General features: G+C 45.1%; 1 protein-coding gene across 2 annotated transcripts in view; it reads left to right on the top strand.

The window, feature by feature from the left end:
* Positions 1-27,145, top strand: part of FBXW8 (F-box and WD repeat domain containing 8) — a 315,006-nt gene that overhangs the window by 104,653 nt on the left and 183,208 nt on the right. For both annotated transcript variants that reach the window (XM_082252220.1, XM_082252219.1), the window contains one exon: positions 21,980-22,137. In XM_082252220.1, the coding sequence (XP_082108346.1) occupies positions 21,980-22,137 (158 nt within the window). The remainder of the gene's footprint in view (positions 1-21,979; positions 22,138-27,145) is intronic.

The raw sequence follows: 27,145 nt of genomic DNA, 5'->3' as shown, positions 1-27,145 counted from the left end.
CAAAAATTTGAAAAATCTGGAAAAGTGTTAGTGCTCTCCTCCACCGCAAAAGGATGGCCGCACACCTCCTGCTCTGACCCCTGTTTCACCAACGGGTCAGAACCAGCATTTCCCCTCTGGGGATAAAAGGCAATCCTGGTATCAGTAGGCTTATGCAGATCAAGGTAACAGCGATCGGAGGTGCATGGAAGGAGTGTGAGGATCGCTGTTACCTTGATCTGCATAAGCCTACTGATACCAGGATTGTCTTTTATCCCCAAAGGGGAACTGCTGGTTCTGACCCGCTGGTGAAACAGGTCACAGCAGGAGGTGAGCGGCCATCCTTTCTCTTACGTCCTCCGACAGTCGCCCCCCACTCATACAGTCTTCACCAATGGGTATTGACCTCTTATCCATAGGAGCAAGCTAGGCATAAGACTTGTTAAAAAACAAAGCATTTACATATACACATCTATGGGGGCTGTCCCACTGGTCCAATACCCCCCCTGCTATCAGCCATCCCAACTCAGTTTGTCTTCTGCCTAGTTAGGAGTGAGATAGGCTCTTCCCTGTGCTGGGGCTACAGTCTCAGCCTTCTTCTGTTTCTTTATGATTTTATTTAATAAAAAATGTTTTTTTCTTTACATTACTAGCTGTTTATTTCTCAGCTTTTAGTTAGTCACTTCTTCACTGGTCGTCCTGGTTTTCCAGGACAGAGGGCCTTATGGAATCCCAGCCCGCCATCGAGCGTTTAGCAGGCTATGTGTTCGCCCTGGCCTCGCAAACGAGCCATCCCTGTCCTCAGGGATGCAGCCTCATCTACCTCATCTACCTCATCTGGACGCCTCATCCACGGTTCTCCGTGCACTGCTAGCGTCCTGCGTTTTTTTTGGCTGACGGCACTCCTGCCATCTGAGGGTGGGAGGTTTCCCGTCGATGAGAGGCACCCCAGGCCATCGGGTACAGGCAAGTACACTCTGTGTGGGGCCTCTGTCTGGGGCTGGCAGTCCTGTGTGTCTGTGTTACCCCTAATGTCTGTGAGTTTTTGGGCTCCCTGATCCCGGTCCCTGCGGGGGTTTTTTATCACAGCTAGTGCGCTGTGTGGGTTTGTGGGGGTCCCTCTCCTGTGTCACTTTAGGGTGCTTTTTGGAGGTACAGACACATTTTAGGCGTGGGCAGCATGCTGGCTTCAATGTGGGCGCTTATACAGCATTGTATGTAGTGTGTTTTTGGCGCCTTACGGCACCATCTTGTGTGTGGCAAAACGTTTGTTCCGAGCACACGTCGGCGGACATTTTTCCGAAGCCTCCCATTACTTTCTATGGGCAACCATTTTTCCTTGGCCTGGAGTCTCAGTTCAGTCTCTTGCGGTGACATCACTTCCTCTTTCTGCTCTGAAGAGATCGGCTGCGGTGGTAACACATTGTGGGGGTCTGTCTGCTGTCCTTTTTTTGTGGAAATACTTCTGGCTATCAGCTTATTCCTGCTTAGAGGTCTGTCTTTCACAGTCTTTATAGCGGTGTGCTTCGGGGGTCCGCGGCGCTCTTAAAGGGCCAGTACCTTTTTAAAAAAAAAAAAAGAAAAAAAAAAAGTTTTTTCCCTATGGAATCTCAGGACAGCAAATTTTCCCCCAGCCTTGGTGGGTGATTCAGGTTCCTCTGAATCTTCTGCTCTGACTACTTTGACTGCTGCAGTGGCGACTTTGGTGTCCAAAGTGGATATTCTGATGATTGAACGGACTGATAGGAAAAGGCCTAGGCTTTCTTTTTCTTCTGATTCTGAATCTGACATGGTTGCCGTAGGTAGCGTGCCCCTTGAAGGGTCTTGCTCTTCTCAGTCTGAGGGGGAGGCGGAGGTGGCAGGGGTGGATGATTCCTCCCCTGGGACGGCCGAAGACCGTGCAGCTATGGATGCGCTGATTCTTGCCATTAAGGAAACACTACATTTAGAGGATGAGCCCAATCCTCCGGGCATTGTGTCCTCTTTTGGTGTGCACAGGACCCGCAAGGCGGCGCAGGTCTTCCCTTGTCCCGCTGAGTTTCGCGCTACTGTGAATGATCAATGTCGTAATTTAAAACGCACCTTTGTGGTGCCAAAGAAGTTTCAACTCCTTTACCCCTTTGCGTCTCCTACGGATTCGCGCTGGTGTGTGGCTCCTCAGGTGGATCACACTGTGGCCAAATTGAACAAGGCTACTCTGGTACCCACCGAAGATTCTCCAGTGTTTAGGGATCCTACGGATAGGAGGCTGGAATCCCTTGCCCGCCATGCCTACATGGTGGCCGGTTCCATGCTGAAACCTATTTTCGCCTCTGTCATGGTGGCTCAGGCTGTGGCGGATTGGACCAAGGTGCTCAAACGCACCCTCGTGGCTGATTCTGCCCCCCCTACTACCTTGGAGATGGTGGACCAGATTTATCAAAGGGTCATGTATTTGTGCGATGCGGCCTTTAATGAGGCCCCATTAGCTGCACGCCTGTCCAGTGTTGCGGTGATTAACTGTTGCCTGATATGGTTGAAAAACTGGTCGGCTGACCAGACTTCCAGGAAAACGGTGGCTGACATCCCCTATGCGGGGTCTCGCCTTTTTGGGGAATCCCTGGATGAATTGGTTAAAGAGGTCACTGGGGGCAAGAGCACTCTGCTGCCCCAGAATCCTAAGGGTAAGTTTTTCCGCGGTAAGCGGGGCACTTCCTTTAAACCAAATCAGGGGTCCTTTCGTGCCTTCAAGGCGCAGAACAAGGGGAAACCTTTCAAAGGCCAAGGTGGCCAGAGAAAGCCCTGGACGGGCAAACCTAAAGCCGCCCAGGCTGGTGCGGCGGCTCAGTCCGCCTCTGCCTGAAGGGGCGCCCTCACCCGTTTCAGGGGTGGGGGGACGTCGGCACGGTTTCCTCCAACCTTGGCTGCTCCCAATTGCGGACAGGTGGGTTCAGGAAATCATTCGATCAGGATACAAGATGGAATTCCTTTCCCGACCGGCGGACAGATTCTTTCCCTCAAATCTTCATTTGACCCCAGGGCAGTTACAAGACCTGCATCAGGCGGTGCAGGATCTCCTCCTTCTGGGGGTAGTCGTCCCGGTGCCTCATCGGGACAGATTCCGGGGGTTTGACTCAAATCTGTTCACTGTGCCCGTGCGCGTTCAAAAGTTCCGCATGGAATCGCTCCGCTCGGTGGTGGCCTCCCTGAGTCCAGGAGACTTCCTGGCCTCTATCGACCTGAAGGATGCGTATCTGCACATCCCCATATTCGAGGGTCATCAGAGGTACCTCCGATTTGCTATCGCGGAGGAACATTATCAGTTTGTGGCGTTACCTTTTGGTCTCGCTTCGGCTCCAAGGGTGTTTACCAAAGTGCTGGCTCCCGTTCTGGGCCTGTTACGGGCACAGGGCATTGCGGTCTTGGGATATCTGGACGATCTCCTGTTAAGATCGAGTGCCAGTCACTGCCTGCTGCGCGATCTGTCCACTACGGTTCAAACGCTCCAGGAGTTCGGATGGACCATCATAGTTCAGAAGTCGACCTTGTCTCCTTCGGTTTGTCTCCCATATTTGGCAATGGTTCTGGACTCTGCTCAAGCAAAGGTGTTCCTGCCGGAGGACAAGCTCCAGACCCTACAGAACGAGGTCAGGTCCCTCAGGGACAACGAATCCTCGTCACTCAGCACCTGTATGCGGTCCCTCGGATTGATGGTGTCAGCCTTCGAGGCGATACCGTTTGCACAGTTTCACACGAGGTCTCTCCAAGCGGAGATCTTGGCCAGATGGGACAGATTGCCTCACTTGAGAGTGTCTCTGAGTCGCCAAACCAGAATGGATCTTCTGTGGTGGCTTCAGTCCCCGGCTGTGGTGGAAGGGAATTCCTTCCGGCCGTTACTGTGGACGGTAATTACCACGGATGCCAGCCTGTCTGGCTGGATTGGCGTCCTGGGCAACCTGTCTGCCCAGGGCACTTGGTCGGTGGAGGAATCCTCCCTACCCATAAACATATTGGAATTGAGAGCGATCGGGCTGTGCCTGCTCCAATGGTCGGATCGTCTTCAGGGCCGTCCTGTACGGGTGCAGACGGACAATGCCACTGCGGTGGCTTACATCAACCACCAAGGGGGCACCAGGAGTGCTCAGGCGGCCCAGGAAGTGACCAGAATTCTGTCTTGGGCCGAGACTCGTGTCCCGGCGATCTCGGCAGTTCACATTCCGGGTGTGGAGAATTGGCAGGCCGATTATCTGAGCCGCCAGACCCTGGACCAGGGGGAATGGTCCCTGCACCCTGAGGTTTTTCAAATGCTGTGTGCAAGATGGGGATCCCAGGATGTGGATCTGTTCGCATCCCGGCTAAACAACAAGGTGGAAAGGTTCGAGGCAAGGACGCGCGATCCTCTGGCAGACGCCTCGGATGCGCTGGTGGTGCCTTGGCATCAGTATCATCTGATATATGCCTTTCCCCCGATTCAGTTGTTGTCCAGGTTCCTTCGCAGGTTGGCCTCGGAACCAACTTTGGTGATTCTGGTGGCACCAGACTGGCCACGCCAGTCCTGGTACGCGGACATCGTTCACCTAGCCGTCGAGCCTCCATGGCGGCTGCCAATGCGAGAAGATCTACTGTCTCAGGGACCGATCTTCCAGTCTTATGCCTAGCTTGCTTCTATGGATAAGAGGTCAATACCTATTGGTGAAGACTGTATGAGTGGGCGGCGACTGTCGGAGGACTCAGAGAAAGGAATTTTACGGTAAGATATTGCAAAAATTCAGTTTTTGCGGTGGAGGAGAGCACCAGCACTTTTCCACATTTTGCAAGTTTTTGCCACTTTTGCACTTGCACATTTTATTTGGGCAGTTGCAATTGACTAATAGTCTGGTTATTTATAAAAAATTTTATACACATTTTTTATACACAAATGTATCACTTTTATGCATGGCTGAGTATATTCATATGATTTGTATTTATGGATTTAGATGTATATAAAATTTAAAATGGTGCAGCAATGTTTTTGAGGATTTATGACATTTGGATGCAGTGAAAGCATTTTTAGTGTCAGCACCCTTACCTGGTGGTTCATAGGGATGAGGTGGTCTTGCGACCTAATCCGTCCTTCTTGCCAAAGGTGGTTTCGGAATTCCACCTGAATGAGGACATTGTTTTACCTTCGCTTTGTGCGAATCCTAAGCACCCAAAGGAGGTTGCCTTGGATGTTGTCCGGGCGATCAGGGTTTACCTGTCATCGACTGAATCCTTTCGAAAATTGGATTCTCTCTTTGTCCTTCCTGAGGGACCTCGGAAGGGTATGGCTGCGTCTGCAGCAACCATTGCCAAATGGATCAGACAGACCATTGTACAGGCCTATTCGTTGCAGGAACGGGTTCCTCCCTTCCCTGTCAAGGCGCACTCTACCAGGTCGGTGAGTACGTCCTGGGCCTATCGGCATCAGGCTTCGGTGGCCCAGGTGTGCAATGCTGCGACTTGGTCGTCGGTGCACACTTTCTCAAAATTCTACAAAATTGATGTTCTGGCATCAGCTGCTGCATCCTTTGGCCGCAAATTTCTCTGTGCGGCAGTTCCATAGGGAACCCTGGTTTTGTACGGGTCCCTAGCTGTTGGGGTTGTTTTCCCCTTGGTTATTTGTTTTCCTGGGTTGTTGCTCATGTTGAGCCCTTTTTTGTTACCCAGAAGGTTACCTTTTTGTACATGTAAGGTTCCTTTCTCTGATGTGGGTACTGCGTTGCTTTTCTGGCGGTTGCGTTGCCCACTCCTCATGTCTACACTGCCTTGGGACATCCCCATAAGTGAAGACTGTGTGAATGGGCGGCGACTGTCGGAGGACGTAAGAGAAAACTGAATTTTTGTAAAATCTGTCTGAGTCCTCCGACACTCGCTGCCCCCGCCCCTCTTTTTATACACTTTCACTGCTTGCGACCAAACTGAATTGGGATGGCTATTGCAGGGGGGTATTGGACTAGAAGGACAGCCCCCATGGGTGTGACTATGTAGATTTATTGTTCTTTTACAAGTCTTATGCCTAGAAACTCCTGTGGAGATGAAGTCAATATCCCCAGAAGTGAAGACTGTGTGAATGGGCGGCGACTGTCGGAGGACTGAAAAAATTCATTTTTTTCCAAAAAATTGCATTCGTAAGACCGCTGCGCAAATACTGTGTGATAAAAAATATTGCAACAATCTCCATTTTATTCTCTAGGGTCTCTGCTAAAATAAAATATATAATGTTTGGGGGTTCTAAGTAGTTTTCTAGCAAAAAAAAAAAAAACAACAAATTTGACCTTGTAAACAACAAGTGTCAGAAAAAGGCCCATTCCAGAAGTGGTTAAGGTACTTAGATTTTAAATATCTTTATTTCTCTATCGTTCATTGAAGGACACACTCTCTGTTCATAACAATAGGGTTATACTGCCCCCTACAAGAGTAGGACACTAGGCAGAAAAAAAAGTTCTGGCTAGGCCTATGGGCAGTCCTAGGGGTATACCCTCTCTCCCTGCTATAGGATGTCAGTTTTATTCTGCCTAATCATCGGGACCCTCTAGCAGACGCCATAGATGTGTTGGTGGCTCTGTTGGGTCAGTTTTAGCTGATTTATGCTTTTCCCCCCTCTCAAGTTGCTGCCAAGACTTCTTCGCAGGATCGCAGCGAAAGAGATTCCGGTCAACCCCTTGGCTCCGGACTGGCCTCGCCGATCTTGGTACTCTGACCTGGTCAGGCTAGTCACAGACGTTCCTTGGAGACTTCCTCTCAGGGAGGATCTACTGTCTCAAGGGCAGATCTTCCATCCTACTTTACAGTCGCTGGCTTTGATTAGGGATAGATCGATATGGTTTTTTCAGGGTCGATACCAATATTTTGGTCATAACGTATCGGCCGATATTTTGTACATTTAAAGTTTTGAAAAATAAAGACATTTTTTGACACAAATCAGGTACTGAACATGTTAATTTTTGTTTAATGCTTAATGGCTGGCTGGCACCCTGTGGTGGCTGGCTGGCTCCCCATGGAGGGTGGCTGGCTAGCACCCTGTGGTAGGTGGGTGGGTGGCTGGCTGGTACAGGGTCTGTGGGTGGAGGGCTGTCTGGCACCCTGTCTGTGGGTGGATGGCTGCCTTGCACCCTGTGGTGGGTGGCTGGCACAGGGGCTGTGGGTGGCTGGCTGATACAGGGCCTGTGGGTGGCTGGCTGGCGCAGGGCCGGTGGGTGGCTGGCTGGCGCAGGGCCTGTGGGTGGGTGACTGGCTGGTACAGGGCCTGTGGGTGGCTGGCTGGCTCGCTGGTACAGTGCCTGTGGCTGGCTGGTACAGGGCCTGTGGATGTGGCTGTATGGCTGTGATACACTCCCGCGAGACTATTCCTGACTCCAGACGAGGCTGTCCAAGGCGAGGGAGGCGGCTGAAGAAGGCAGAATGACGTCACAAAAATATTGGCAATATCGCCCAGTTCCGGGGCCGATATATTGGGAAAAGTGCATATCGGTCTATCCCTAATTTGAACCTTCTGGCGAGCAGATTTCCTTAGTCGCCAGCATTTGTCACCGAGGAAATGGTCTCTAAAACAAGAGATGTTCAGAGCACTCTGGGTGGTGGCGCATACCAAATGTGGATTTGCTAGCATCCAAGTTCAATCTAAAATGGCAGGTTCATTTTCAGTCGCAGGGGTCCGCAAGCATTGGCAGTAGATGCCCTAGTGACAATGTAGGCCTTTCCTCCAATACAGCTACTCCCTCAGCTGTTGCGCAGAATTCGGGTAGAAAGTACTGGTGATTCTGATTGCACCAGCGTGGCCCAGCAGAAGTTGACATTCTGACATTGTGTGCAATCCTTTAGCTCTTCCAGCTCTAGTAGACGTTCTTTCTCAAGGTCTAATCTTCTATCCTTCTTTACAGTCGTTGGCTTTCACAGCTTGGAAAATGAAACCGGAGTCTTGAAGAATGGGGGGGGGGTCATCCCTGATGTAGTTATTTCCATGCTATTAAGGGCCTGGAAGGCTATTTCCAGGAAGATTTAATATAAGGCCTGAAAGTCGTATGTGGCGGTGTGAGGCTAGGAGCTCACACTGGAGCTGATATAAAATTGGCCTTACGGGTACGATCAAGAGACAGGTTGCGGCCTTGGCAATCTTTTTTCAAAGGCTGATCGCTTCCTATTTTGGTGCTTTTGTCCATGGTGTCACACTCATGGTGCCTCCAGTCAGGTCACCTTTGTGCCCATGACACGTTAATTTGGTATTGTGTGTCTTACAGATGCCACCTTTTTAGCCCATTTCAGGTCTTTTATGAGCTCTTTTGACCGTTGTATTCTGGGCTGCGATTACTTCCATAAGCAGAATGTTGGAAATGGCAGCCCTTTCTTGCAAGGAGCTGTTTCATGTGTTTCACCATGACAGAGTGGTTCTTCAGCCTCGGAAAAATTGTTGACAAATGTGGTTCCTTCTTTTCATTTGAAACGAGACATGGTTTTACCTTCATATTTTCACCGGCCTCAGTCACTGGGAGTCGGGCTCTGCACACATTAGATGTTCAACTTCCCAGTCAACCATTTCCCTTTTTTAATATGTCAGCTTATTTCTCAAACCTGTGGTTTGAAAGTAAAGGCTCTCCCATTTCCAGGGACAGTGCATTCTACCAGGAGTGTTGATTTCCATTATGGGTTTTCTGTCATCGGGCTTCAATGGCTTAGGTCTGTAAGGCTGCAACCTGCTCTTCTGTTTAATTTTTTTTTTTTTCTAGGTTTTTTCAGGAAGATGTAACAGCTGTGTTTGGTCACAGTGTTTTGCAGACTTCTATGTACTTTCTTTCTAGCCTTTTGATGATGGCTGTTATTCCCTCCCCTCATGAGCAATGCTTTGCAACAGGGGTGTCCAACATTTTTGACCTTCCTAGGCCACATTAGAAGAAGAGAGGAATGGTCTTGGATCACACATAAAATACACTAACAATAATGATAGCTGATAAGCAAAAAAACTCAGGCAGATCACAATTTAACGATCGCTGATATAGATAATGTACCAATCCTGAGTAAGCAAACTTCATTTTTGTAGTATTTTTTTATTAGAAAAGTAAGAGGGCAACCTAAAGCTAGTGCAATATTTGTTTTTGATAAACTAATACATCAGTATGTGGTTTGATGGAAGAAGTAGTAATTCTTAATAAAGTCTCAAAGTGCTCATCAGATATTTTGGGTCTAATTTTCCCCTTTGTTTGCTTCATCGTTGAAAATAGTTGCTCACAAACATAGGTGCTACCGAAAACTGATGACGTGAATAAGGCGTGATTGTGAAGAGTATTTTTCTTTGAGAATATAAAACTTATCACAGTAAAGAGTCACTCAATTTTTTCCTTTTCTGCATGTGTTTGTAAGTGTAAATGCATTTTTACAAGAAATTCCCCCAAAAAAATCAGGTTATCAGGTTAGACGCCCCTGCTTCACTACATTCTGTCAAGTAAGGATTAAAATGACTGCTCTGTTTCTTGTGAGGTACGATAAAGAAAACTGGATTTTTGTACTTGCCTGTAAAATCCATTTCTTGGAGTACATTATGAGATAACGATATCCCTACCCTCTGTGGATGTCAGCTTGATACAAAACAGAGTACTTCCTGTGTGGGAGGGGTTTTATTGGGTAACACTCCCTGCAGTTTTTTTTTTTTTTTTTGCCACTGTCCAGTCACTTGAAGGTGGTGCATAACCCATCAATTAAGGATTAATATGGCTGCTCCCATGATTTACTCCAAGAAATGGATTTCATAGGTAATTGCAAAAATCCACTTTATTCCCTGTAAATTTGAGGTAAAAGGCTCATACTTCAGTCAAATTCCAGGTTGTCCAAATCCCCTATTATTATCACTGTCTCAGCCCTTGCAGCTCTTTCTCTCTGTGCAAGGAGCTCTGTGTCTCCACCTGCTCATTAACACTGTGTGGTGTATATGTGTGTGTGTGTATGTATATATAATCTCACAAAAGTGAGTACCCCTCACGTTTTTGTAAATATTTTATTATATCTTTTCCAGTGACAACACTGAAGAAATGTTGTGAGTGTACAGCTTGTATAACCGTGTAAATTTTCTGTCCCCCTCAAAATAACTCAAAACACAGCCATTAACCACTTGCCGACCGCCGCACGATTATTTACTGCGCCAGTCAGCCGCTCCTGGGCAAAGCGATGTTACACCTACGTCGCTCGCCCAGGAGCCTGTAGGGGGCGAGCGTGTGCCGCCGGAGGCGCGCTCCCGCCCCCGCTCGTTCCCTGCCTTCCCTGCGCGCGTGTGACCGGCTCTAATGTCTGCCGGCCACTCTTGATCTTCCACAGGAGAGGGAGAAGGATAAACGGCTGATGTAAACACAGCCGTCTGTCATTCTTCCTGATGTAAGCACAGAGGCTATGCGATCCTGCTATGTAGGATCGTATGTCTCTGTGGTTACATCACAAGCCACGCCCCCCCACAGTTAGAATCACGCCCCTAGGGATACATTTAACCCACTGATCACCAATAAAGTTAACCCCTTCCCTGCCAGTGTAATTTTTACAGTAACCGTGCATATTTATAGCACTGATTACTGTAGTAATGTCACTGATTACTGTAGTAATGTCACTGGTACTCCCAAAAGTGTCAAAAATGTCAGTCAGGGGTCCGATTTTTTCCCCTGCAATGTCGCAGTCCCGCAAAAAAAATCGAAGATCGCCGCCATTACTAGTTAAAAAAAAAAAACCCAATAAAAATGACATAAATCTTTCCCGTAGTTAGTAAACGCAATAACTTTTGCGCAAACCAATCAAAATATGCTTATTGCGATTTTTTTCTTTTTTTTTTAACAAAAATATGTAGTAGAAAAAAAATTGGCCTAAAATGTTAAAAATTTTAGATTTTTAGATTTTTTTTTTTTGAGAATTTCATATAAAAATTTTTTAAAAATATTGTTATTTTTTCAAAATTGTCGCTCTTTTTTTTGTTTATAGCGCTAAAAAATAAAAAACGAACAGGTGATCAAATACCACCAAAAGAAAGCTCTGTTTGTGGGAAAAAAAGGACGCCAATTTAATTTGGGTACAGCGTCGCACAACCACGCAATTGTCCGTTAAAGTCACACAGTGCCGAATCGCAAAATAGGGCCTGGTCTTTGATCAGCCAAATCCTCCGGGGCTTAAGTGGTTAATGTCCAAACTGCTGGCAACAAAAGTGAGTACAGAGTGAAAATGTCCGAATTGGGTCCAGTTAGCAATTTTTCTTCCCCGGTGTCATGTAAATCAGTGTTACAAGGGAGCAGGTGTGTTAAATTTGGTGTTATAGCTCTCATTTTCTCATACTGGTGACTGGAAGTTCAACGTGGCACCTCATGGCAAAGAACTCTGAGGATCTGAAAAAAATGAATTGTTGCTTTACATAAAGATGGCCTAGGATATAAGAAGATTGCCAAGACCCTGAAACTGATGTGCAGCACGGTGCCCGAGACCATACAGCGGTTTAACAGGACATGTTCCTCTAGGAACAGGCCTCGCAATGGTCGACCAAAGAAGTTGAGTGCACGTGCTCAGCTTCATATCCAGAGGTTGTCTTTGGTGAAAAAGATGTATAAGTGCTGCCAGCATTGCTGCAGAGGTTGAAGGGGTGGGGATGTCAGCCTTTTAGTGCTCAGATCATAGGCCGCACACTGCATCAGATTGGTCTGCATGGCTGTCATGCCAGAAGGAAGCCTCTTCTAAAGATGATGCACAAGAAAGCCCGCAAACAGTTTGCTGAAGACAAGCAGACTAAGGACATGGATTACTGGAAAATGTGAGGGGTGTACTCCCTTTTGTGATATAGTGTGTGTGTATATATATTTATAGTGGATATAAAAAGTCTACACACTACTGTTAAAATGTCAGGTTTCTGTGATGTACAAAGATGAGTCAAAGATCAATCATTTCAGAACTTTTTCTACCTTAACCACTTGCCGACTGCCGCACGACTATTTACGTCGGCGGTCAGCCCTTCACAGGCAGAGCCACGTAGTACTACGTCGCTAGCCTGTGAGGGTCTAGGGAGCGAGAATCACGTGTGGTCACGGACCCCCCCCCCCCCCCCCCCGCGCGCGTGTGACCGGCGGACCTGATGTCCGCCGGTCACTCGCGATCGTCGGGTGGAGAGGGAGAAAGGCAGGCGGCTGATGTAAACAAGCCACCTGTCATTCTCCCCTGTGTAGGAATGGTGATCATACGGTTCTACTATGTAGGACCGTTGATCACTGTTCCTACACATCAAGCCACAGCCAATCACAGTTAGAATCACGCCCCTAGGGACACACATAACCCCTCCCTCTCAAAAAAAAGTTAACCCCTTCACTGCCAGTGTAATTTTACAGTAACCGTGCATATGTATAGCACTGATTACTGTAGAAATGTCACTGGTAACCCCAAAAGTGTCAAAAATGTCAGTCAAGGGTCCGATCTGTCCGCCGCAATGTCGCAGTCCCGCAAAAAAATCGCAGATCGCCACCATTACGCGTTTAAAAAAAAACAACAAAAATTACAAAAATCTTTCCCTTTGTTAGTAAACGCAACAACTTTTGTGCAAACCAATCAAAATACACCTTTTGCGTTTTTTTTTTTTTTTTTTTACCAAACATGGTAAAAAAAAAAATTGGCCCAAAATGTTAAAAAATTTTGATTTTTACTTTTTTTGGGGGGGAATTTCATATAAAAAAAATGTGAAAAATATTGTTATTTTTGCAAAATTGACGCTGTTTTTTTGTTTATAGCGCAAAAAGTAAAAATCGCACAGGCGATCAAATACCACCAAAAGAAAGCTCTGTTTGTGGGAAAAAAAGGACATCAAATTAGTTTAGGTACAGCGTCGCACGACCGTGCAATTGTCCGTTAAAGTCACGCAGTGCCGAATTGCAAAATAGGCCCTGGTCAGGAAGGGGGTAAAATCTTCCGGGCTTAAGTGGTTAAACGTGACCTATACACTTTACAACTCAGTTAAACAACAAACTTAATTCTTTTAGGTGGAGGGAAGTAAAAAAAAAAATATATGGTTGCATCAGTGTGCACACCCTTAAACTGATACTTTGTTGAAGTACCTTTTGATTTTATTACCGCACTCAGTCTTTTTAGGTATGAGTCTATCAGCATGGCACATGTTGACTTGGCAATATTTGCCTACTCTTCTTTGCAAAAACATTCCAAATCTGTCATATTTCGAGGGCATCTCCTTTGCACAGCCCTCTTCAGAGCCCCCCACAGATTTTCAATCCGATCTAGGTCTGGACTCTGGCTGGGCCATTCCAAAACTTTAATCATCTTCTGGTAAAGCCATTCATTGTTAATTTGGAAGTATGCTTTGGCTTATTGTCATGCCGAAAGATGAAGTTCCTCGTCATGTTCAGCTTTCTAGCAGAAGCCTGTAGGTCTTGTGCCAATATTGACTGGTATTTAGAACTGGTATTAATTCCCTCCACCTTAACTAAGGCCCCTGTTTCAGCTGAAGAAAAACAGCCCCAAAACATAATGCCGCCACCACCATGCTTCACTGTGGGTATGGTGTTCTTTTGGTGATGTGCAGTGTTGTTTTTTATCTTTTGGAATAATGGCCAAACAGTTCAACCTTGGTTTCATCAGACCATAACACATTTTCCCACATGCTTTTGGGAGACTTCAGATGAGATTTTGCAAAATTTAGCCAGGCTTGGATGTTTTTCTTCATAAGAATCCGTCTTGCCACTCTACTCCATAGCCCAGACATATGAAGAATATGGGGGATTGTTGTCACATGTACCAGTACTTGCCAGATATTCCTGCAGCTCCTTTAATGTTGCTGTAGGCCTCTTGGCAGCCTCCCTGACCATTTTTTTTCTCGTTTTTTCATCAATTTTGGAGGAACGTCCAGTTCTTGGTAATGTCACTGTTAGGCCATATTTTCTCCACTTGATGCTGACTGTCTTCACTGTGTTCCACAGTATGTATGTATATGGAATGCCTTGGAAATTCTATTGTACCTTTCTCCTGACCTGATACATTTTAACAATGAGATCCCTCTGATGCTTTGGAAGCTCTTTGCGGGCCATGGCTTTTGCTGTAGGGTGCAACTAGAAAAATGTCAGGAAAGACCTACTAGAACAGCTGAACTTTTATTTGATCTACATCCCCAGAGGGTGTGCACACTTATGCAACCACATTCATTTACTTTTTTTATTTTTACTACCCCCCCCCCCCCCCCTATACAGTTTATAGGTCACATTAAAGGTGGAAACATTTCTGAAATGATTTATCTTTGTTTCGGTTTTTAACATCGCAGAAACCTGACATTGTAACAGGGGTGTTTAGATTTTCAATATCCATTGTATATACACGAGCACACAGAGTATATTGAAAAATAACTTACTAGCTGGATAATCAGGTGAAAACAAAGTGGAAAATTTACTAGCTAGATAATTAGGTGAAAACAAAGTGGAAAAATTACTAGCTAGATAATTAGGTGAAAACAAAGTGGGAAAAAGAGACTAGTTTAGCCACCACTTCTAAGCTTGTAAGCTGCAATATAATACATTTTTTGTATTCGGGTATAATATCACTCTTGTTATAGGTACACACAATGTGACATAATTTTTCAGTTTCCAAAGTCAGGTCATGTTTGGCAAAAACTGTTTTAATACAGCCTTAGAAACCCTTGATATTTTGTTCATGAGAGATGTTTAAAATGATTTTGTTGTTGAATATTGTTGGAATATAAATTTTGGTCCAGCTAATAAACTGTTGATCTGCTGCACCTTTAAGGTGTTTCTAGTGGAAAACAGTTAAATGGATAAAAATGTATCCGCCAAGACTGAGTGCCCAACGGCTGACAATTAGCCGGCCTGTCAGCACCACTTCTCCATCGTTTGATTGTGGTTGGCATGAGACCCTGATGAAGACATCTGGGGCCCTGGAGGGAGATTGCGGCTATTTTTCTCCCACCACTGGACCTCTTTGTACTGGATGATATTTGTCTGTGCATTAGCCAGGCTGGCTTGGAAGCTGGCATTTTGTTTCCTTTGCCCTGGACACTTTATCTTTGCTTTTTCAGTGCCACTTTGTTAGGGGCACAGTCCAGCTCACAACTGCAGTGCTTTTTTTCTCCAAAATGCTAGCTTCATACAATGGGAACTTTTGTACCATTTCTTCTAACCACTACTTTGTTGGTCAAGCATTATCTCACTTTGGAAAACTGGGACATGATGGGGACAATGCCAGGGTGATCCACTGGTTCCAGCAAATGCATTAGACAGATTCTGCCACCATACTGCTCAGCTGTCACACAGCTACTCAGCTGCTATGTGTGGAGAAACACACAACCAGAATGTCTCCTAATGAGGCATGTTAGAAAAATATTACCAACTGTGCCATGTCACATCTCCGGCTCTGGGATCTTTGTTTCCAAAGTTTACTAGAAGGAAAGCAGCACTTAATAGTCTTGTTATTTACAAACAAGAAAAAAAATCACATTTCAGTTTTGGGGCTTTGTAGGCAATTGAATAGAACTGTGTTCTAAAATATGCATATAAATCCATATTGATTTAAAAAATCTAATAAAAAAAATAAGTTTGAATTACGGCTGTTATCATGTGTACAGACATAATTACAATGTGAACTATACATGTTAACCTACACTTCCTGTCAGCATTGCATAACCAGTGATAATATGTCGTGGCGCTTGTTGATACAGAAGCACCCAACGTGTTTCAAAGTAATAATCTTTCCCTCAGGGGTGTACAAAGTGGAGGACAAATGTTATGCTGCTAGATAGAGAGACACATAGACCCCACTAAAAACATAGACATTGTGCCTCTGTTTGTTCAACCTCAAAGGGAACTGCCAGACCAAGGGTGGCTGCTCACGAAACCACTGGGACCACATAGATGGAATGTACTCAATATGTACAGGTGGACTTGTGTATCCCTTGGGTCTCCGTATTATGAATTTGTATAAAGAGGTTTCTTAGAACTTGAGACATTGAAGTGGTTGTTAAGCCACTATGTGATCTTTACATCATACCCTCTGTTTGATTACAAACTGTATCCTAATGCCAGTGCAATATTAAAAAGCTGATTTCTACATGTTTTCATAGCTCCTATCAGCAATCACATGACACCCGGCTCTCTTCTCTCCACGTCTGACATCTGCAGGGGGCGGGGCCAAGAACTTCCTCTGACGTCAGCTGGGGAGGCGGGGTGGAAAGGAGGAGAGAGCCTTTTTTTAAAAGTACAGACACTAGGATACAGTTTGTATCTAACAGAGGGAATGATGTAAATATCATCGTTTTGTAGCAGCTGGGAGGGGAGCAGAGCGGTGCTAGTGAGCTGATAGGGAGGGGGAGGAGGACAGAGGAAGACAGAGGAGAGCTGCGGATGACGGAGACACGTACGCTAACCACGATGTCAGGGCTCAGCAGCCATGATATACCATGGTCAGTGCACAGAGGGGAGGGTAGAAACTGGCAGGATCAACCAGGTATTTTAGGTGATACAGGGGGCCAAATTACACAGCACAAACACTGCGCTTGATATCCTGCTTTAAGGGAACAGGATCTGTTTTTTTTTTGGGGGGGGGGTAACAAAACCTTTAATGGTTGGTATATCAGTCCAGCGACACAATGGTCTGCTAGGTCTCCTTTTGATGCATGGCTGGTCACGGCAAAGGACCAACCTAGACTGTCTGCTATTATTATTTTTTTTCTCCACTAGGGACTACTGGGTGGGATTGGTGTCTGGTGGCACTGGGTGTCGGGTGATAATGTGGAAAGACATCAATCCAGCCCAGCGGCCCCAAAACCAAGAGGGGTTTTTACTACTTCATTGTATATTATTGAAGGAATGTTGGCAGTTATCAAAGCACTCCTGTGAATTTCTTAATAGTATTGTTTTTGGTAGGATGCGGACAAGGAATCAGTCTTCTTGTTCAGCTAAGCACCCCATTCACATTGAGGGGGGAGGAGTACCGCGCTTCAAAGGTGTGTATGTGATGTAAAGTGTCTTAGTGATACAGAATTAAAATAATCTATTATGGCTGGTGTATAAAATCCTTATAAATAATGTCTCAATTATGGCAAATGTTTAAAATCACACTTACTGTATATAGCACATTATCATATAAATATGAACAAACTCTAAAATATCTTGATAAACGGTGCTTATAGTGATATAAGTAAATCAAAAAGTGCTCTGTGCTTCAAAAATATTATTTTCACTCCATATATATGGTGATGCAAGTGTCCATATATATTCACAGGTGATTATACGCTGCTGTGCAATATAAAGTGCTCAAGTATCCCATATAGTGATAAATATCTTCCTTTTATATTTGGTGCATACAGGTGCTCTTCAGTGGACGTGACCACTGGGTGTGCTAAATGCTCACCTCCATCTTTTAAATAATGAGCCTTGTTTGGGATCTCTTAGGGGGTTTACGTCTTCCTCCTCTCCTTCTCTGGAGTCCTATGACAGTGATGGCTGCTGATATGCTTCATGCAATGGGGATGGATTTTTGAGGTCAATGATGGAGCCTCGATTCTCCCAAAAATAAAGGGGCCATTATAGTGAAGTATTGCTAAGCTTTTATTTCAATATAAAAAAGAATTTCACTCACATAAAGTTGTTAAAAACAGCGCTCATCTGATGCGGGACCGTATCTGCCTGTTCTCCGCTACGTCACTTCCGGTGCTATGCCCTACGCGTTACGCTACGTCCTCATGTAGCTTCTTCAGGGGATCCCATTCACATTGGAGCGACTTGTCATGTGATTTAACAGGTCAAATCCCATGAAAAATGGCAGCCTATTGCCAGCATATGCTCTGTTCAAATCGGCGTTGTGGTGCTACACCGATTGGAAAAAGTAGTTCCTGCACTACTTTGGCGATTTCGGGGGCCGCTTGCATAGACATCTGTGCATGAAGCCATGCAGATGTATTCCAAGTCACACTCAAATTCGCACTGACATGCGGCTTTGAAATCTGGTGATTTCAGATGAAGTTGCACGATTTATAAACCACAGTCAATGTAAACAGTGGCTGAGTGCTGGTCTGTAGAGGTTTTGCCATATAGTAAAGTTATGTTTTTTTTTTCTGTTTTAATGGTAATCTGCAAGGGCAAAAAAATATGGTAGCTGGTGTTTAGATCAGAAACAAACCTGCAAGCAGGGAAGCCTGAAGCATTTGAGGTCTCATCCTGCATGCAAATTTTAAATTGGTGACTAGTTGGTGAAGCGAAGATGCAAGTGATCCAGAGTCTGCATCTTAAAACCAAGTCATCGGTGGCATTTAGTGTATTTCTGTCTCTACAGATTCTCTTTAGTCCATTTATGACTCGTACATGGTCCTTGTATTGAAAAAAACAGAATTTAATATCTCACCAAATGTACATGTTATATAAAAGGATATTGATCTTGAGCACTCAGGATTGACATTGGATCGTTGCCGGGTTGGACTCCTGGACAGTTGTGGTCTTGCTCATTTACTCTTTTCTGACTCACTTCCTTTCCTTTTTCTAACTCGCTTTTTTTTCCTCCTCACTCAGGTGCAAGATAGGCTCTCTAGGTAGACCCTTTGTCTCGACTTTAGGGTTTCCGTTTAGGTTTTGTATGTAACTATATACCTTAATGGATGTGTTGTGGATATACTTGATTTTTCAGGGTGGGATAAAGAAGTCTAGTGTTAGATGACATAATGGTCACTATGTTTGCTATAATTGAATTATTATATCTATAGCCTGCCTTAGTTGGCGGGTGTTGCCCTGCTTGACCCCTCCACTGAATGTACAAAGTTGGTCTGATGTAAGGCCTATGGGTTGCTTGGCCTTTTTTTTGGACTATAACCAAACATGTTTCTCAGTACAAGCCTCTTCATAGTTGACCACCCTGTCACAGTTCCTGATACCCATTGGTGCACCTCCATGGATTTCTGTCCTAACTCCATACCCTTAAAATTTGCTACCATTGGTATCTTCTTATCTACTGTATATGTTGATAGAGCCAGTTTGCATTCTTTTGCATTACATTATAACATTGCACTGTAATTCTGAAAATTGAATAAAGAGGTTGAAACCGAAAAAAGGATATTGAAAGCACTAAAGTGTTCCATTAATCCTTTTGTTCACCAGTTCACTTAATTATGCTCAATGCTTTACCTGCAGTTTTATACAGGCACTTTTCTTAAGGTTTACATGTAACATTTTCTAATATTCAACCTTAAGAGAAAACAATTGCCTTAAAACAATTAAACCATGAGAGCCAAAGAAAAATTGACCAATAGAGAAAGTAGACTAGCACTATAGGCTAAAGAACACATGGGGAAATTAAATAAGGGTTTCTGCACTGTGTGTTTTATAAGCTGCAGATTCATTCACCATTTGGGAGGTTCAGCGAACAGTCGAACGAATGAGTGTTTAGTCGAACTCCCAGCTGCAACAGGAACTGAAACATTTCCTCCTGTTCAGGGCTGCTGGTTGTTAGGGAGCTGACACATGCCGGCATTAAAAAAAGAAAACAAAAAAACAATGATTCATCCCCTCCTAGCACATTCAGCTGTCAGTCAGGTTTTTTTTCCCTATGGTGAATGTACGGCATCATGATTGACGTGGGTATGCATTGCTGGATGACGTAATTAATGGTGGATGTACATCATAGGGCAATTGTGTTTTTTACTGTTTTTTTTTAATCAATATAATTTTGTACAATGTACCCTATACTCATTCACATGTGTCTGCGGACTCCCTTATTGTTAAGGCTGGGTTCAGACTTTTGCGAATTGGATGCCATTTTCCACACATCCGATTCGCATGTTAGGAGATTTTGACCGGCTCTCTATGGCGCTGGTTCATATATCTCCAGAGTGGCTCTAGTGACAATTGCACAGGAGTCCTGTACATCTTCTGGTCCATATCAGGTCAGAATTCAGCCAACAATTCAGACTGAAATCGCATCTGAAACGGTGAACAGGGACGCACCGGACCCCTGCTGTTAGACGCTCCACGTGGCAGTGTGAACCCAGCCGCAAGGTGGCTTCCAGATTCTGATAAGTCCCCTACCTGCAAACTCCATAACCACCTAGTCAGGATTGCGGGGAAGAGGGCATGTGGCCTGGTTCAGAAAAGGGGGAGAAAGATGCTCACTCATCATCCTCTCCTTTCCAGGCCAGCCAGGCTGCATGCTTGGATAAGGGTCTAGTATATAGATTTTAGTATATTTTGTGGGAACCCCATACTTTTTTTTTTTTTTTTTTGTTAAGATATACAACTAAGAGATCTGAGCAGGAAGCTGTCACATTTAGTTTGTAATATTGTTAAACATTTTACTTCACACTGCCGCTGGAGGTTTGCTTGGCCAAACACCCATTCAGACGGCCATTTGCACAGGAATCTCCACAGACTGTATACAGTGCTAAGGCCTCCCTTATAATATTTCCCCTGCTGGTCCGTTGTTCTTGGCCTTTAGTGTTAATCTATTTACTTTATGGTGAACGTTCTTTAACCATTTGCCCACAGGGAACTTTCACCCCTTCCTCCCTAGGCCAATTTTCAGCTTTCAGTGCTCTCACACTTTGAATGACAATTGCGTGGCTATGCAACACGGAACCCATACAATGTTTTTGAGACCGAGCTTTCTTTTGGTGGTATTTAATCACCACTGGGTTTTTAATTTTTTGCTAAACAAATGAAAAAAGAATGGCAATTAAAAAACAAAAAAAAAAACAAAAACAATTTCCTTCTGTCATACAATGTTGCAAATAATCTAATAGTAGGGAGTATCCCTAAATATGGTTTGGAAGGACTAAAAAGGCCAAGAATCCTCCACACCTGCAAGTATAGAATAGAGAACAGTGCCAGGGGCCCAAACGTAGCCACTGCGGGCGCTGAGGGGTATCTGGATAAAAATGAACACAACACAGAATAAAGACTCAAAGAAACAAAGGAGGAAAAAAGATGTTGCAAGTAAGTAACTTTTCTTCACTGATGTGCGCTGATAAGGCTGCACTGATGTGCGCTGATAAGGCTGCACTGATAGGCTGCATTGCTAACGCAGCACTGATTGGGCTGCACTGATTTTCAGGGCACTGATGGACAGTGCCCTGATTATCCGTGTAAATGATGTGCTGACAGGATTGCCGGTTAATGGCTCACCTTTACTCTCACAGACACTGCGTGGGAGGAACGGACTGCCAAAAACCAGCAAGTCTGTTTTACATGTGATCAGCGGAGATTGGACACAGCTGATCACATAGTAAAGGGCCGCTATGATTGGCCCTCTTACCCGACACTCGGTTCACAAAGCGTGCCCAATGCATGCAGGGGGTGGGGTTCTTGCAGGACATCTATGGATGCCCTCCCAGAACTGGGCGACCGTGCTGTAGCCCTCTTTCAGCTATAGCGCGGTAAGCAAATAGTTAAAGTGGTTGTAAGACAGGAGGTTTTAGTTTTATTTTTTTTACTTGTCCACTGTGTTTTATTCAAGTCCAAAGTCAGCACAGCCCTCTACCAGGAAATTCTAGAGCACTTCATGCTTCCCACTGCTGACCAGCTTTATGGAGATGCTGATTTCATTTTTTAGCAGGACTTGGCACCTGCCAAAAGTACCAATATCTGGCTTAATTAACAAGGTATCACTGTGATTGATTGGCCAGCAAACTCACCGGACCTAAATCCCATAGAGAATCTGTGGGGTGTTGTCAAAAGGAAGATGAGACACCAGACCCAACAATGCAGACAAGCTGAAGGCCGCTATCAAAGCAACCTGGGCTTTCATAACACCTCAGCTGTGCCACAGGCTGATAGGTGTTCTGTTTTCCACAGAGATAACTAGGAACATAAATGGCAGGGAGCACAAGAAGTCAGCCTACTAAATTTCTGGCAGGATCAAAAGTTTTTTTAAAGGACTCCCTAATCACGTGTGAAATGATTGCTAAAATTGTTTATTCTAAAAGGGTAATGCACTAAATCTAGTACCTGTCTTGTTAGTACTCTCCTCGTGTATTTATACTCAATGTTGTTTGCCTTTAAAGATACACATCAGGAGATGTTCGCCTATGGGACACAAGAACTTCGGGACTTGCTGAATCTTTTCTTGAAACTACCCCTCATCTGGATCATTCTGGACAAAGTCATCAAGTTTCTTTTGTTCGGATAAACAAGTCCTTAGCAGTGGCTGCATACGAGAATGGTAATATTTTGTGTAAAATTTCTAAATAATAAAATGGTTTTATTTTAATATTTCTAGCACTGCCCTGCCAGAGAAGTTCCCTTTGTCCGTCTGCTTAACAACCAAATACATTCTTCCTTGCTTCCTGCAAGATCATTATGTTATAATACAGTAATGTCAGACAGACAACATGGCTATTAAGAAATTTTTAAAAAGTTTTAAACTGCCACAGTGGATGCTTCTACAATAAAAGCAAAGCTATCTTTGCAAGCTTCTGTTAACTCATTTTACAGAAAAGCATTTTTTTTTCTTTTTTTTTTTTCTTCATTTCTTATACTGACATGTTTTGCAGGTCTAACAGAAGTGAAACACTTTAGGTCTTCTAAGAGCTGTCTTGGTTTTTCTTAACACTAAAAATTTTGGCACACAGTGTATCGAAAATAGCTTTTACTAAATGTGTTAAACATTTATCACACCTAAAAAAAAAAAAAAAGTCAGCCCCCTAATCTTCACAAACTGTAAACCCTAATCCCTTAATATATCATTTAACCTGGACCTAATCCTCAATAATACCATAAATCCTATGTGTGAAGTAGATGTTGTGACAGAGTTTAATACAAAATCATTATGGTGTTTTATCTGTGATAAAACTCATGTTGAAAATAGGACAAAAGCTTCAGCATCTATTTACTGGCTTCCACATTATGCAGATATTGGCTGTGAAGGGATTTAAACAAAGAGCTGAAAAGCAGAAGTGCTAACCATTTAATTTTAAAGTTATGTAAATATAGTTTAATATAGTAAATATAAATCTACTTTCTATAGATGGTATATTGAGTTTTACAAATACAAGCAAAATAAATATTGATTTAAAGGCAAAAATAGACATAAAGTATGCTCCAACAGCGAAAATTCCTTCCTGTTGCTCAGACAATCAAATAAATACAAGGGTCAACATTGTACAATGTTTTTGCTCCAAATCGCATCTGTTCTATATATTTTTTTTGCATGAGAAGCACATTAAACTTTTAACATAAAGAATCCTTTCCGCGGTGGAGGTTCAAATCCCTTCCAGTTGCAGAGCCTTCCCTCGTATATTTTGTAGTGGTCCTAAAATTAACAACTTTGCACTTAACTTTCTAGGTAGATCATTTATCTGTTTATACAAAATGATCAAATCCCTAATTAGTGTTTTAGCCACTCAGTTTTTTTTTTTCAGGAGTAAGGACCTAGTTCCTTGCTGGGATCTCTAGTCCTGGCTCTCTTTTTTTTTTTTTTTTCTTTTACATGGATTTTTTTTCTATCTTGGTCCACTAGAGCTCCGCGCTAGGTTGGTTACAACATAGCCCCACTGGACGGGGGCTGGCCTGCGAGTTAAACATCTCGAGAGGGCCCATTTGACCTAGCCTCGGCCTGAGTCACAGCGTTCCTCCTGGCCGATAGCCACCCACATTCCGGTGCCCACCCTGTTCCTGGTATGGTAATGGTAAGTAGCTGCCCCCCCCCTAACCCATGGAGGGTTTTGGGGTGATCGTCGGCCCCTCCCTGTTATGGTCAGAACCCCCCGGGCTCCCCTCCTTCCCATGCACCCCCTCGTTTTATCGGTGGGCCTCTGCAGACTTGTTACCCCCCCCATCTGCTCACATTCCCCCCTCCGCCCCCTCCCATTGGGGTGGCCATACCTTTTTAGGTCGGTTTGGGGTGTCAAGCTGGCGATTGGGGGGGGTAGTGACCAGGGGATTGATTTTTGAAAGGGGACTGTGCTTGCCCCCCCCCCTCCTGCTTGGATCGTGTTCGGTGCACCTGGGGTCCCCCTGGGACCTGCGTGGCCATTTTCCATTTTCTTGTAGTTTTTTGTACTATGGCTCAACGGCCATGTTTGTGTAGCCTTTGCAGCCATTTTCTTGTGGTTTAATAAATTAAAAGTAGCAGCAGCCATCTTTTTGGAGCTGTATGGGCTGTGATTCGGCGGTGGGAGCCCCTCCTCGTCCCCTAGTGCTGACTTTTTGGATCTTTCTCTTCCTGATCGTCACATGGTGTCCAGTTTATTTTGGTAGTGGTGAGCCTTTGTGGAATTCTCTCTCCTTCTCTCTGCTATAGCAGTGGTAGTGCATCTGTGCTGGGTCTTGTAGTGCCACCAGCACGGTGTGGGTGTCCATAGCAGTGTTGAAAAACTTTTTTTTTTTGTGTGGGTCCCCCTGTTGTTTAATGGAGTCGCTGAAGCACATTTCACCACCTGATCCTCTCTGAAGCTGCAGGGCCCTCCGGGTCCCAACAATCACTGACAGCACTGACGGCAGTCCTGGAGTCCTTAGTGTCCAAGGTGGATTTGGTCCTGAGCAAACAGGCCAACAAAAAGCATTCCCACCTTCAGTTGCCTCATCTGTCTCATCAGATTCTGAATCTGATTCGGCCGCTGAGGATTGCGAGTTATCCTTCTGCGTCCATGCACCCTGCATGCTCAGATAGTGAGGATGATTCCTCTACTCCTCTAGCCGCGCATGAAAAGGTGCTGGTGGATGCACTGATTAAGTCAGTGCATGAAACTTCAAAGATGCTGATGCCTCCCCAGAGGCGCCGGTCCATTTTGGCACCCACAGGCACTTCAAGCTTCTATCGACATCAAGGACACCTACCTTCACATTCCAATATGTGCTGGTCACCAGCACTTCCTCTGCTTTGCCATCGGCAAGGAGCATTATCAGTTTGTGGCGTTACCCTTTGGTCTCGCCTCCTCTCCTCGGGTCTTCACAAAGGTGTTGGCCCTGGTGCTGGCATTGTTGCGTCAGCGAGGGGATCGCGGTACTGGGGTATCTGGACGATCTTCTGCTAGCTGAGTCTCCGCCTGCTGTGATAGACAACTTGGAGATTACTCTGCAAACTCTGAGGTAGTTCAGTTGGATTCTAAACCTTCAGAAGTCTGCTCTGGTTCCGTCCACCCATCTGGACTATCTGGGTCTGACCCTGGACTCAGATTGTTTCTTCCCTTGGAAAAACTCCAAAAATTGCAGGAGGCAATCAAGCTTCTGTTTTCCAGCAGACAGTCATCCCTCCGGGCTTGCATGCGGGTGCTGAGCCTGATGGTGTCTACCTTCGAGGCAGTTCCGTTTGCGCAGTTCCACATGAGATCTCTGCAAAAAGAGATTCTGGTGAAATGGGACAGGAATCCTCAGTCTCTAGACTAGGTGTGTCAAACTCCATCTCATTGCGGGCCGCAAGATGTGGAGTGCAAGGTGTGCAGAATGATTAGTTCCAGCTCTCTCTGCTGTACACATTCCAGGGGTGGAAAATTGGACAGCCGACTACCTCTGTCGACATGCGTTGGACCAGGAGGAATGGTCACTTCATCAGAGGTGTTTCATCAGTTGTCTTCGGTGGGGTACTCCCGAGGTGGACCTGTTGGCCTCTCGTCTCAACAGGAAAGTACAGAGGTTTGTGGCACGGTCTTGGAATCTTCTAGCCAACGCCACAGACGCCCTAGTGACTTCTTGGAGTCAGTATTGTCTGATTTACGCTTTACCCCCTCTCAAACTTCTACCACGACTCCTGCGCAGGATTGAGGCAGAAGGGATTCTGGTCCTTCTAGTGGCTCCAGACTGGCCTCGCCAGTCTTTTGTATGCCAATCTGGTGCAGCTAGTTTCGTGAAGACTTCCTCTCAGGGAAGATCTGCTGTCCCAAGGACTAATCCTCCATCCTGCTTTACAGTCGCTGGCTATAACAGCTTGGCTGTTGAAAGCCAGGTGCTAAAGGATAGAGGTTTGTCAGAATCCGTGATTCCTACGCTGTTAATAGCTAGAAAATCTACCTCTAGGAAAATCTACCATCGTACTTGGGACCTCAAATTGGTGCTGCCAGTGCTTCAGAAACCTCCCTTCTAAAGTATTCGGGATGTTCCCCTGCTTACGTTGTCCCAGAAGGTGGACTTTTTGGTCACTATTACTTCTGCTCACAGCGGCATTGTCTTGTCGTTCACCTTACCTGGTGGTTCACAGAGATAAGGTGGTTCTTCTCCCTGTCCGTCGTTCCTTCCAAAGATCGTCTCTAATTTCCATTTGAATGAAGACATTGTGTAGCCTTCCCTGTGTCCCAGGCCGAAACATCCTAAGGAAATTGCCTTGCATTCCCTGGATGTGGTTTGGGCAATCGGGGTGTCCCTGGCAGCTACTTAGTTATTTAGTAAGTCAGACTCATGCTGTTCCCACCCCTCACGGTTGACACAACGGTGAAGAAGATAAGGAGCGGTGTCAGTCAATGAATGAAAGAAGAAATTTTGATTTTTGACTTACCGTTCAATCCATTTCTCTGATGTTCATTGACAGACACATCACCCACCCTTCTATGGAGTTGGCTTTCTTCTGACACTGCTTGTAACAAAACTGAGTGTCTATAACTGAAAGTAGTCAAGTTTGTTTTCTGCCTAGTGTACTACTCCTGTAGGGGTCAGCATACCCTAACGGTGAAGAAGATAACGAGCTGTGTCCATCACTGAAAATCAGAGCAATGGATTTTACGGGAAGTCAAAAATCACATTTTCATCGGTCTCGTCAAAACCTGAATCTGGCTCTGTTGCTGTAGACGTGGCCCACCCTGCGGGGTTAGTAGCCGTGTTCCCTGATCTTTCAGATAAGTGCGGCTGATTCCTCCACAACTGTAGCAGTGCCCAGGAAAGCGCTGGTTGATTCACTGATTACATTAGTGCGGAAGACTTTGAAGATGGAGGATGCAGCTGGGGCGGCTGAAGAGGTGACTTTTCCTTTTGGCACTCGCAGGCTGTCTCGCACGGCAAAAGTGTTTCCTTATCCCTCCTATTTTGATAAGTTTATCTACAAAGATTGGGAGCGGTACAGTGCCCATTTGCAGAGTCACTTCTGAAGAAGTGGACTGTCCCACCAGTGGTGGACCCTCCTGTCTCCAGGTTAAATAAGGCAACCATGATTCTGGTAGAGGAATCTTCGGCCTTTAAAGATCCAGCTGACAGAAAGACGGAGTCTTTGGCCCGCAACATGTTCACTATTGCTGGTTCAGCGC

This window comes from Pelophylax lessonae, assembly GCF_965119305.1.
Source record: "Pelophylax lessonae genome assembly, chromosome: 1".
Classification (NCBI taxonomy): domain Eukaryota; kingdom Metazoa; phylum Chordata; class Amphibia; order Anura; family Ranidae; genus Pelophylax; species Pelophylax lessonae.
The sequence above is the reverse complement of the archived record's forward strand: the minus strand, read 5'-3'. Positions and strand labels throughout refer to the sequence as shown.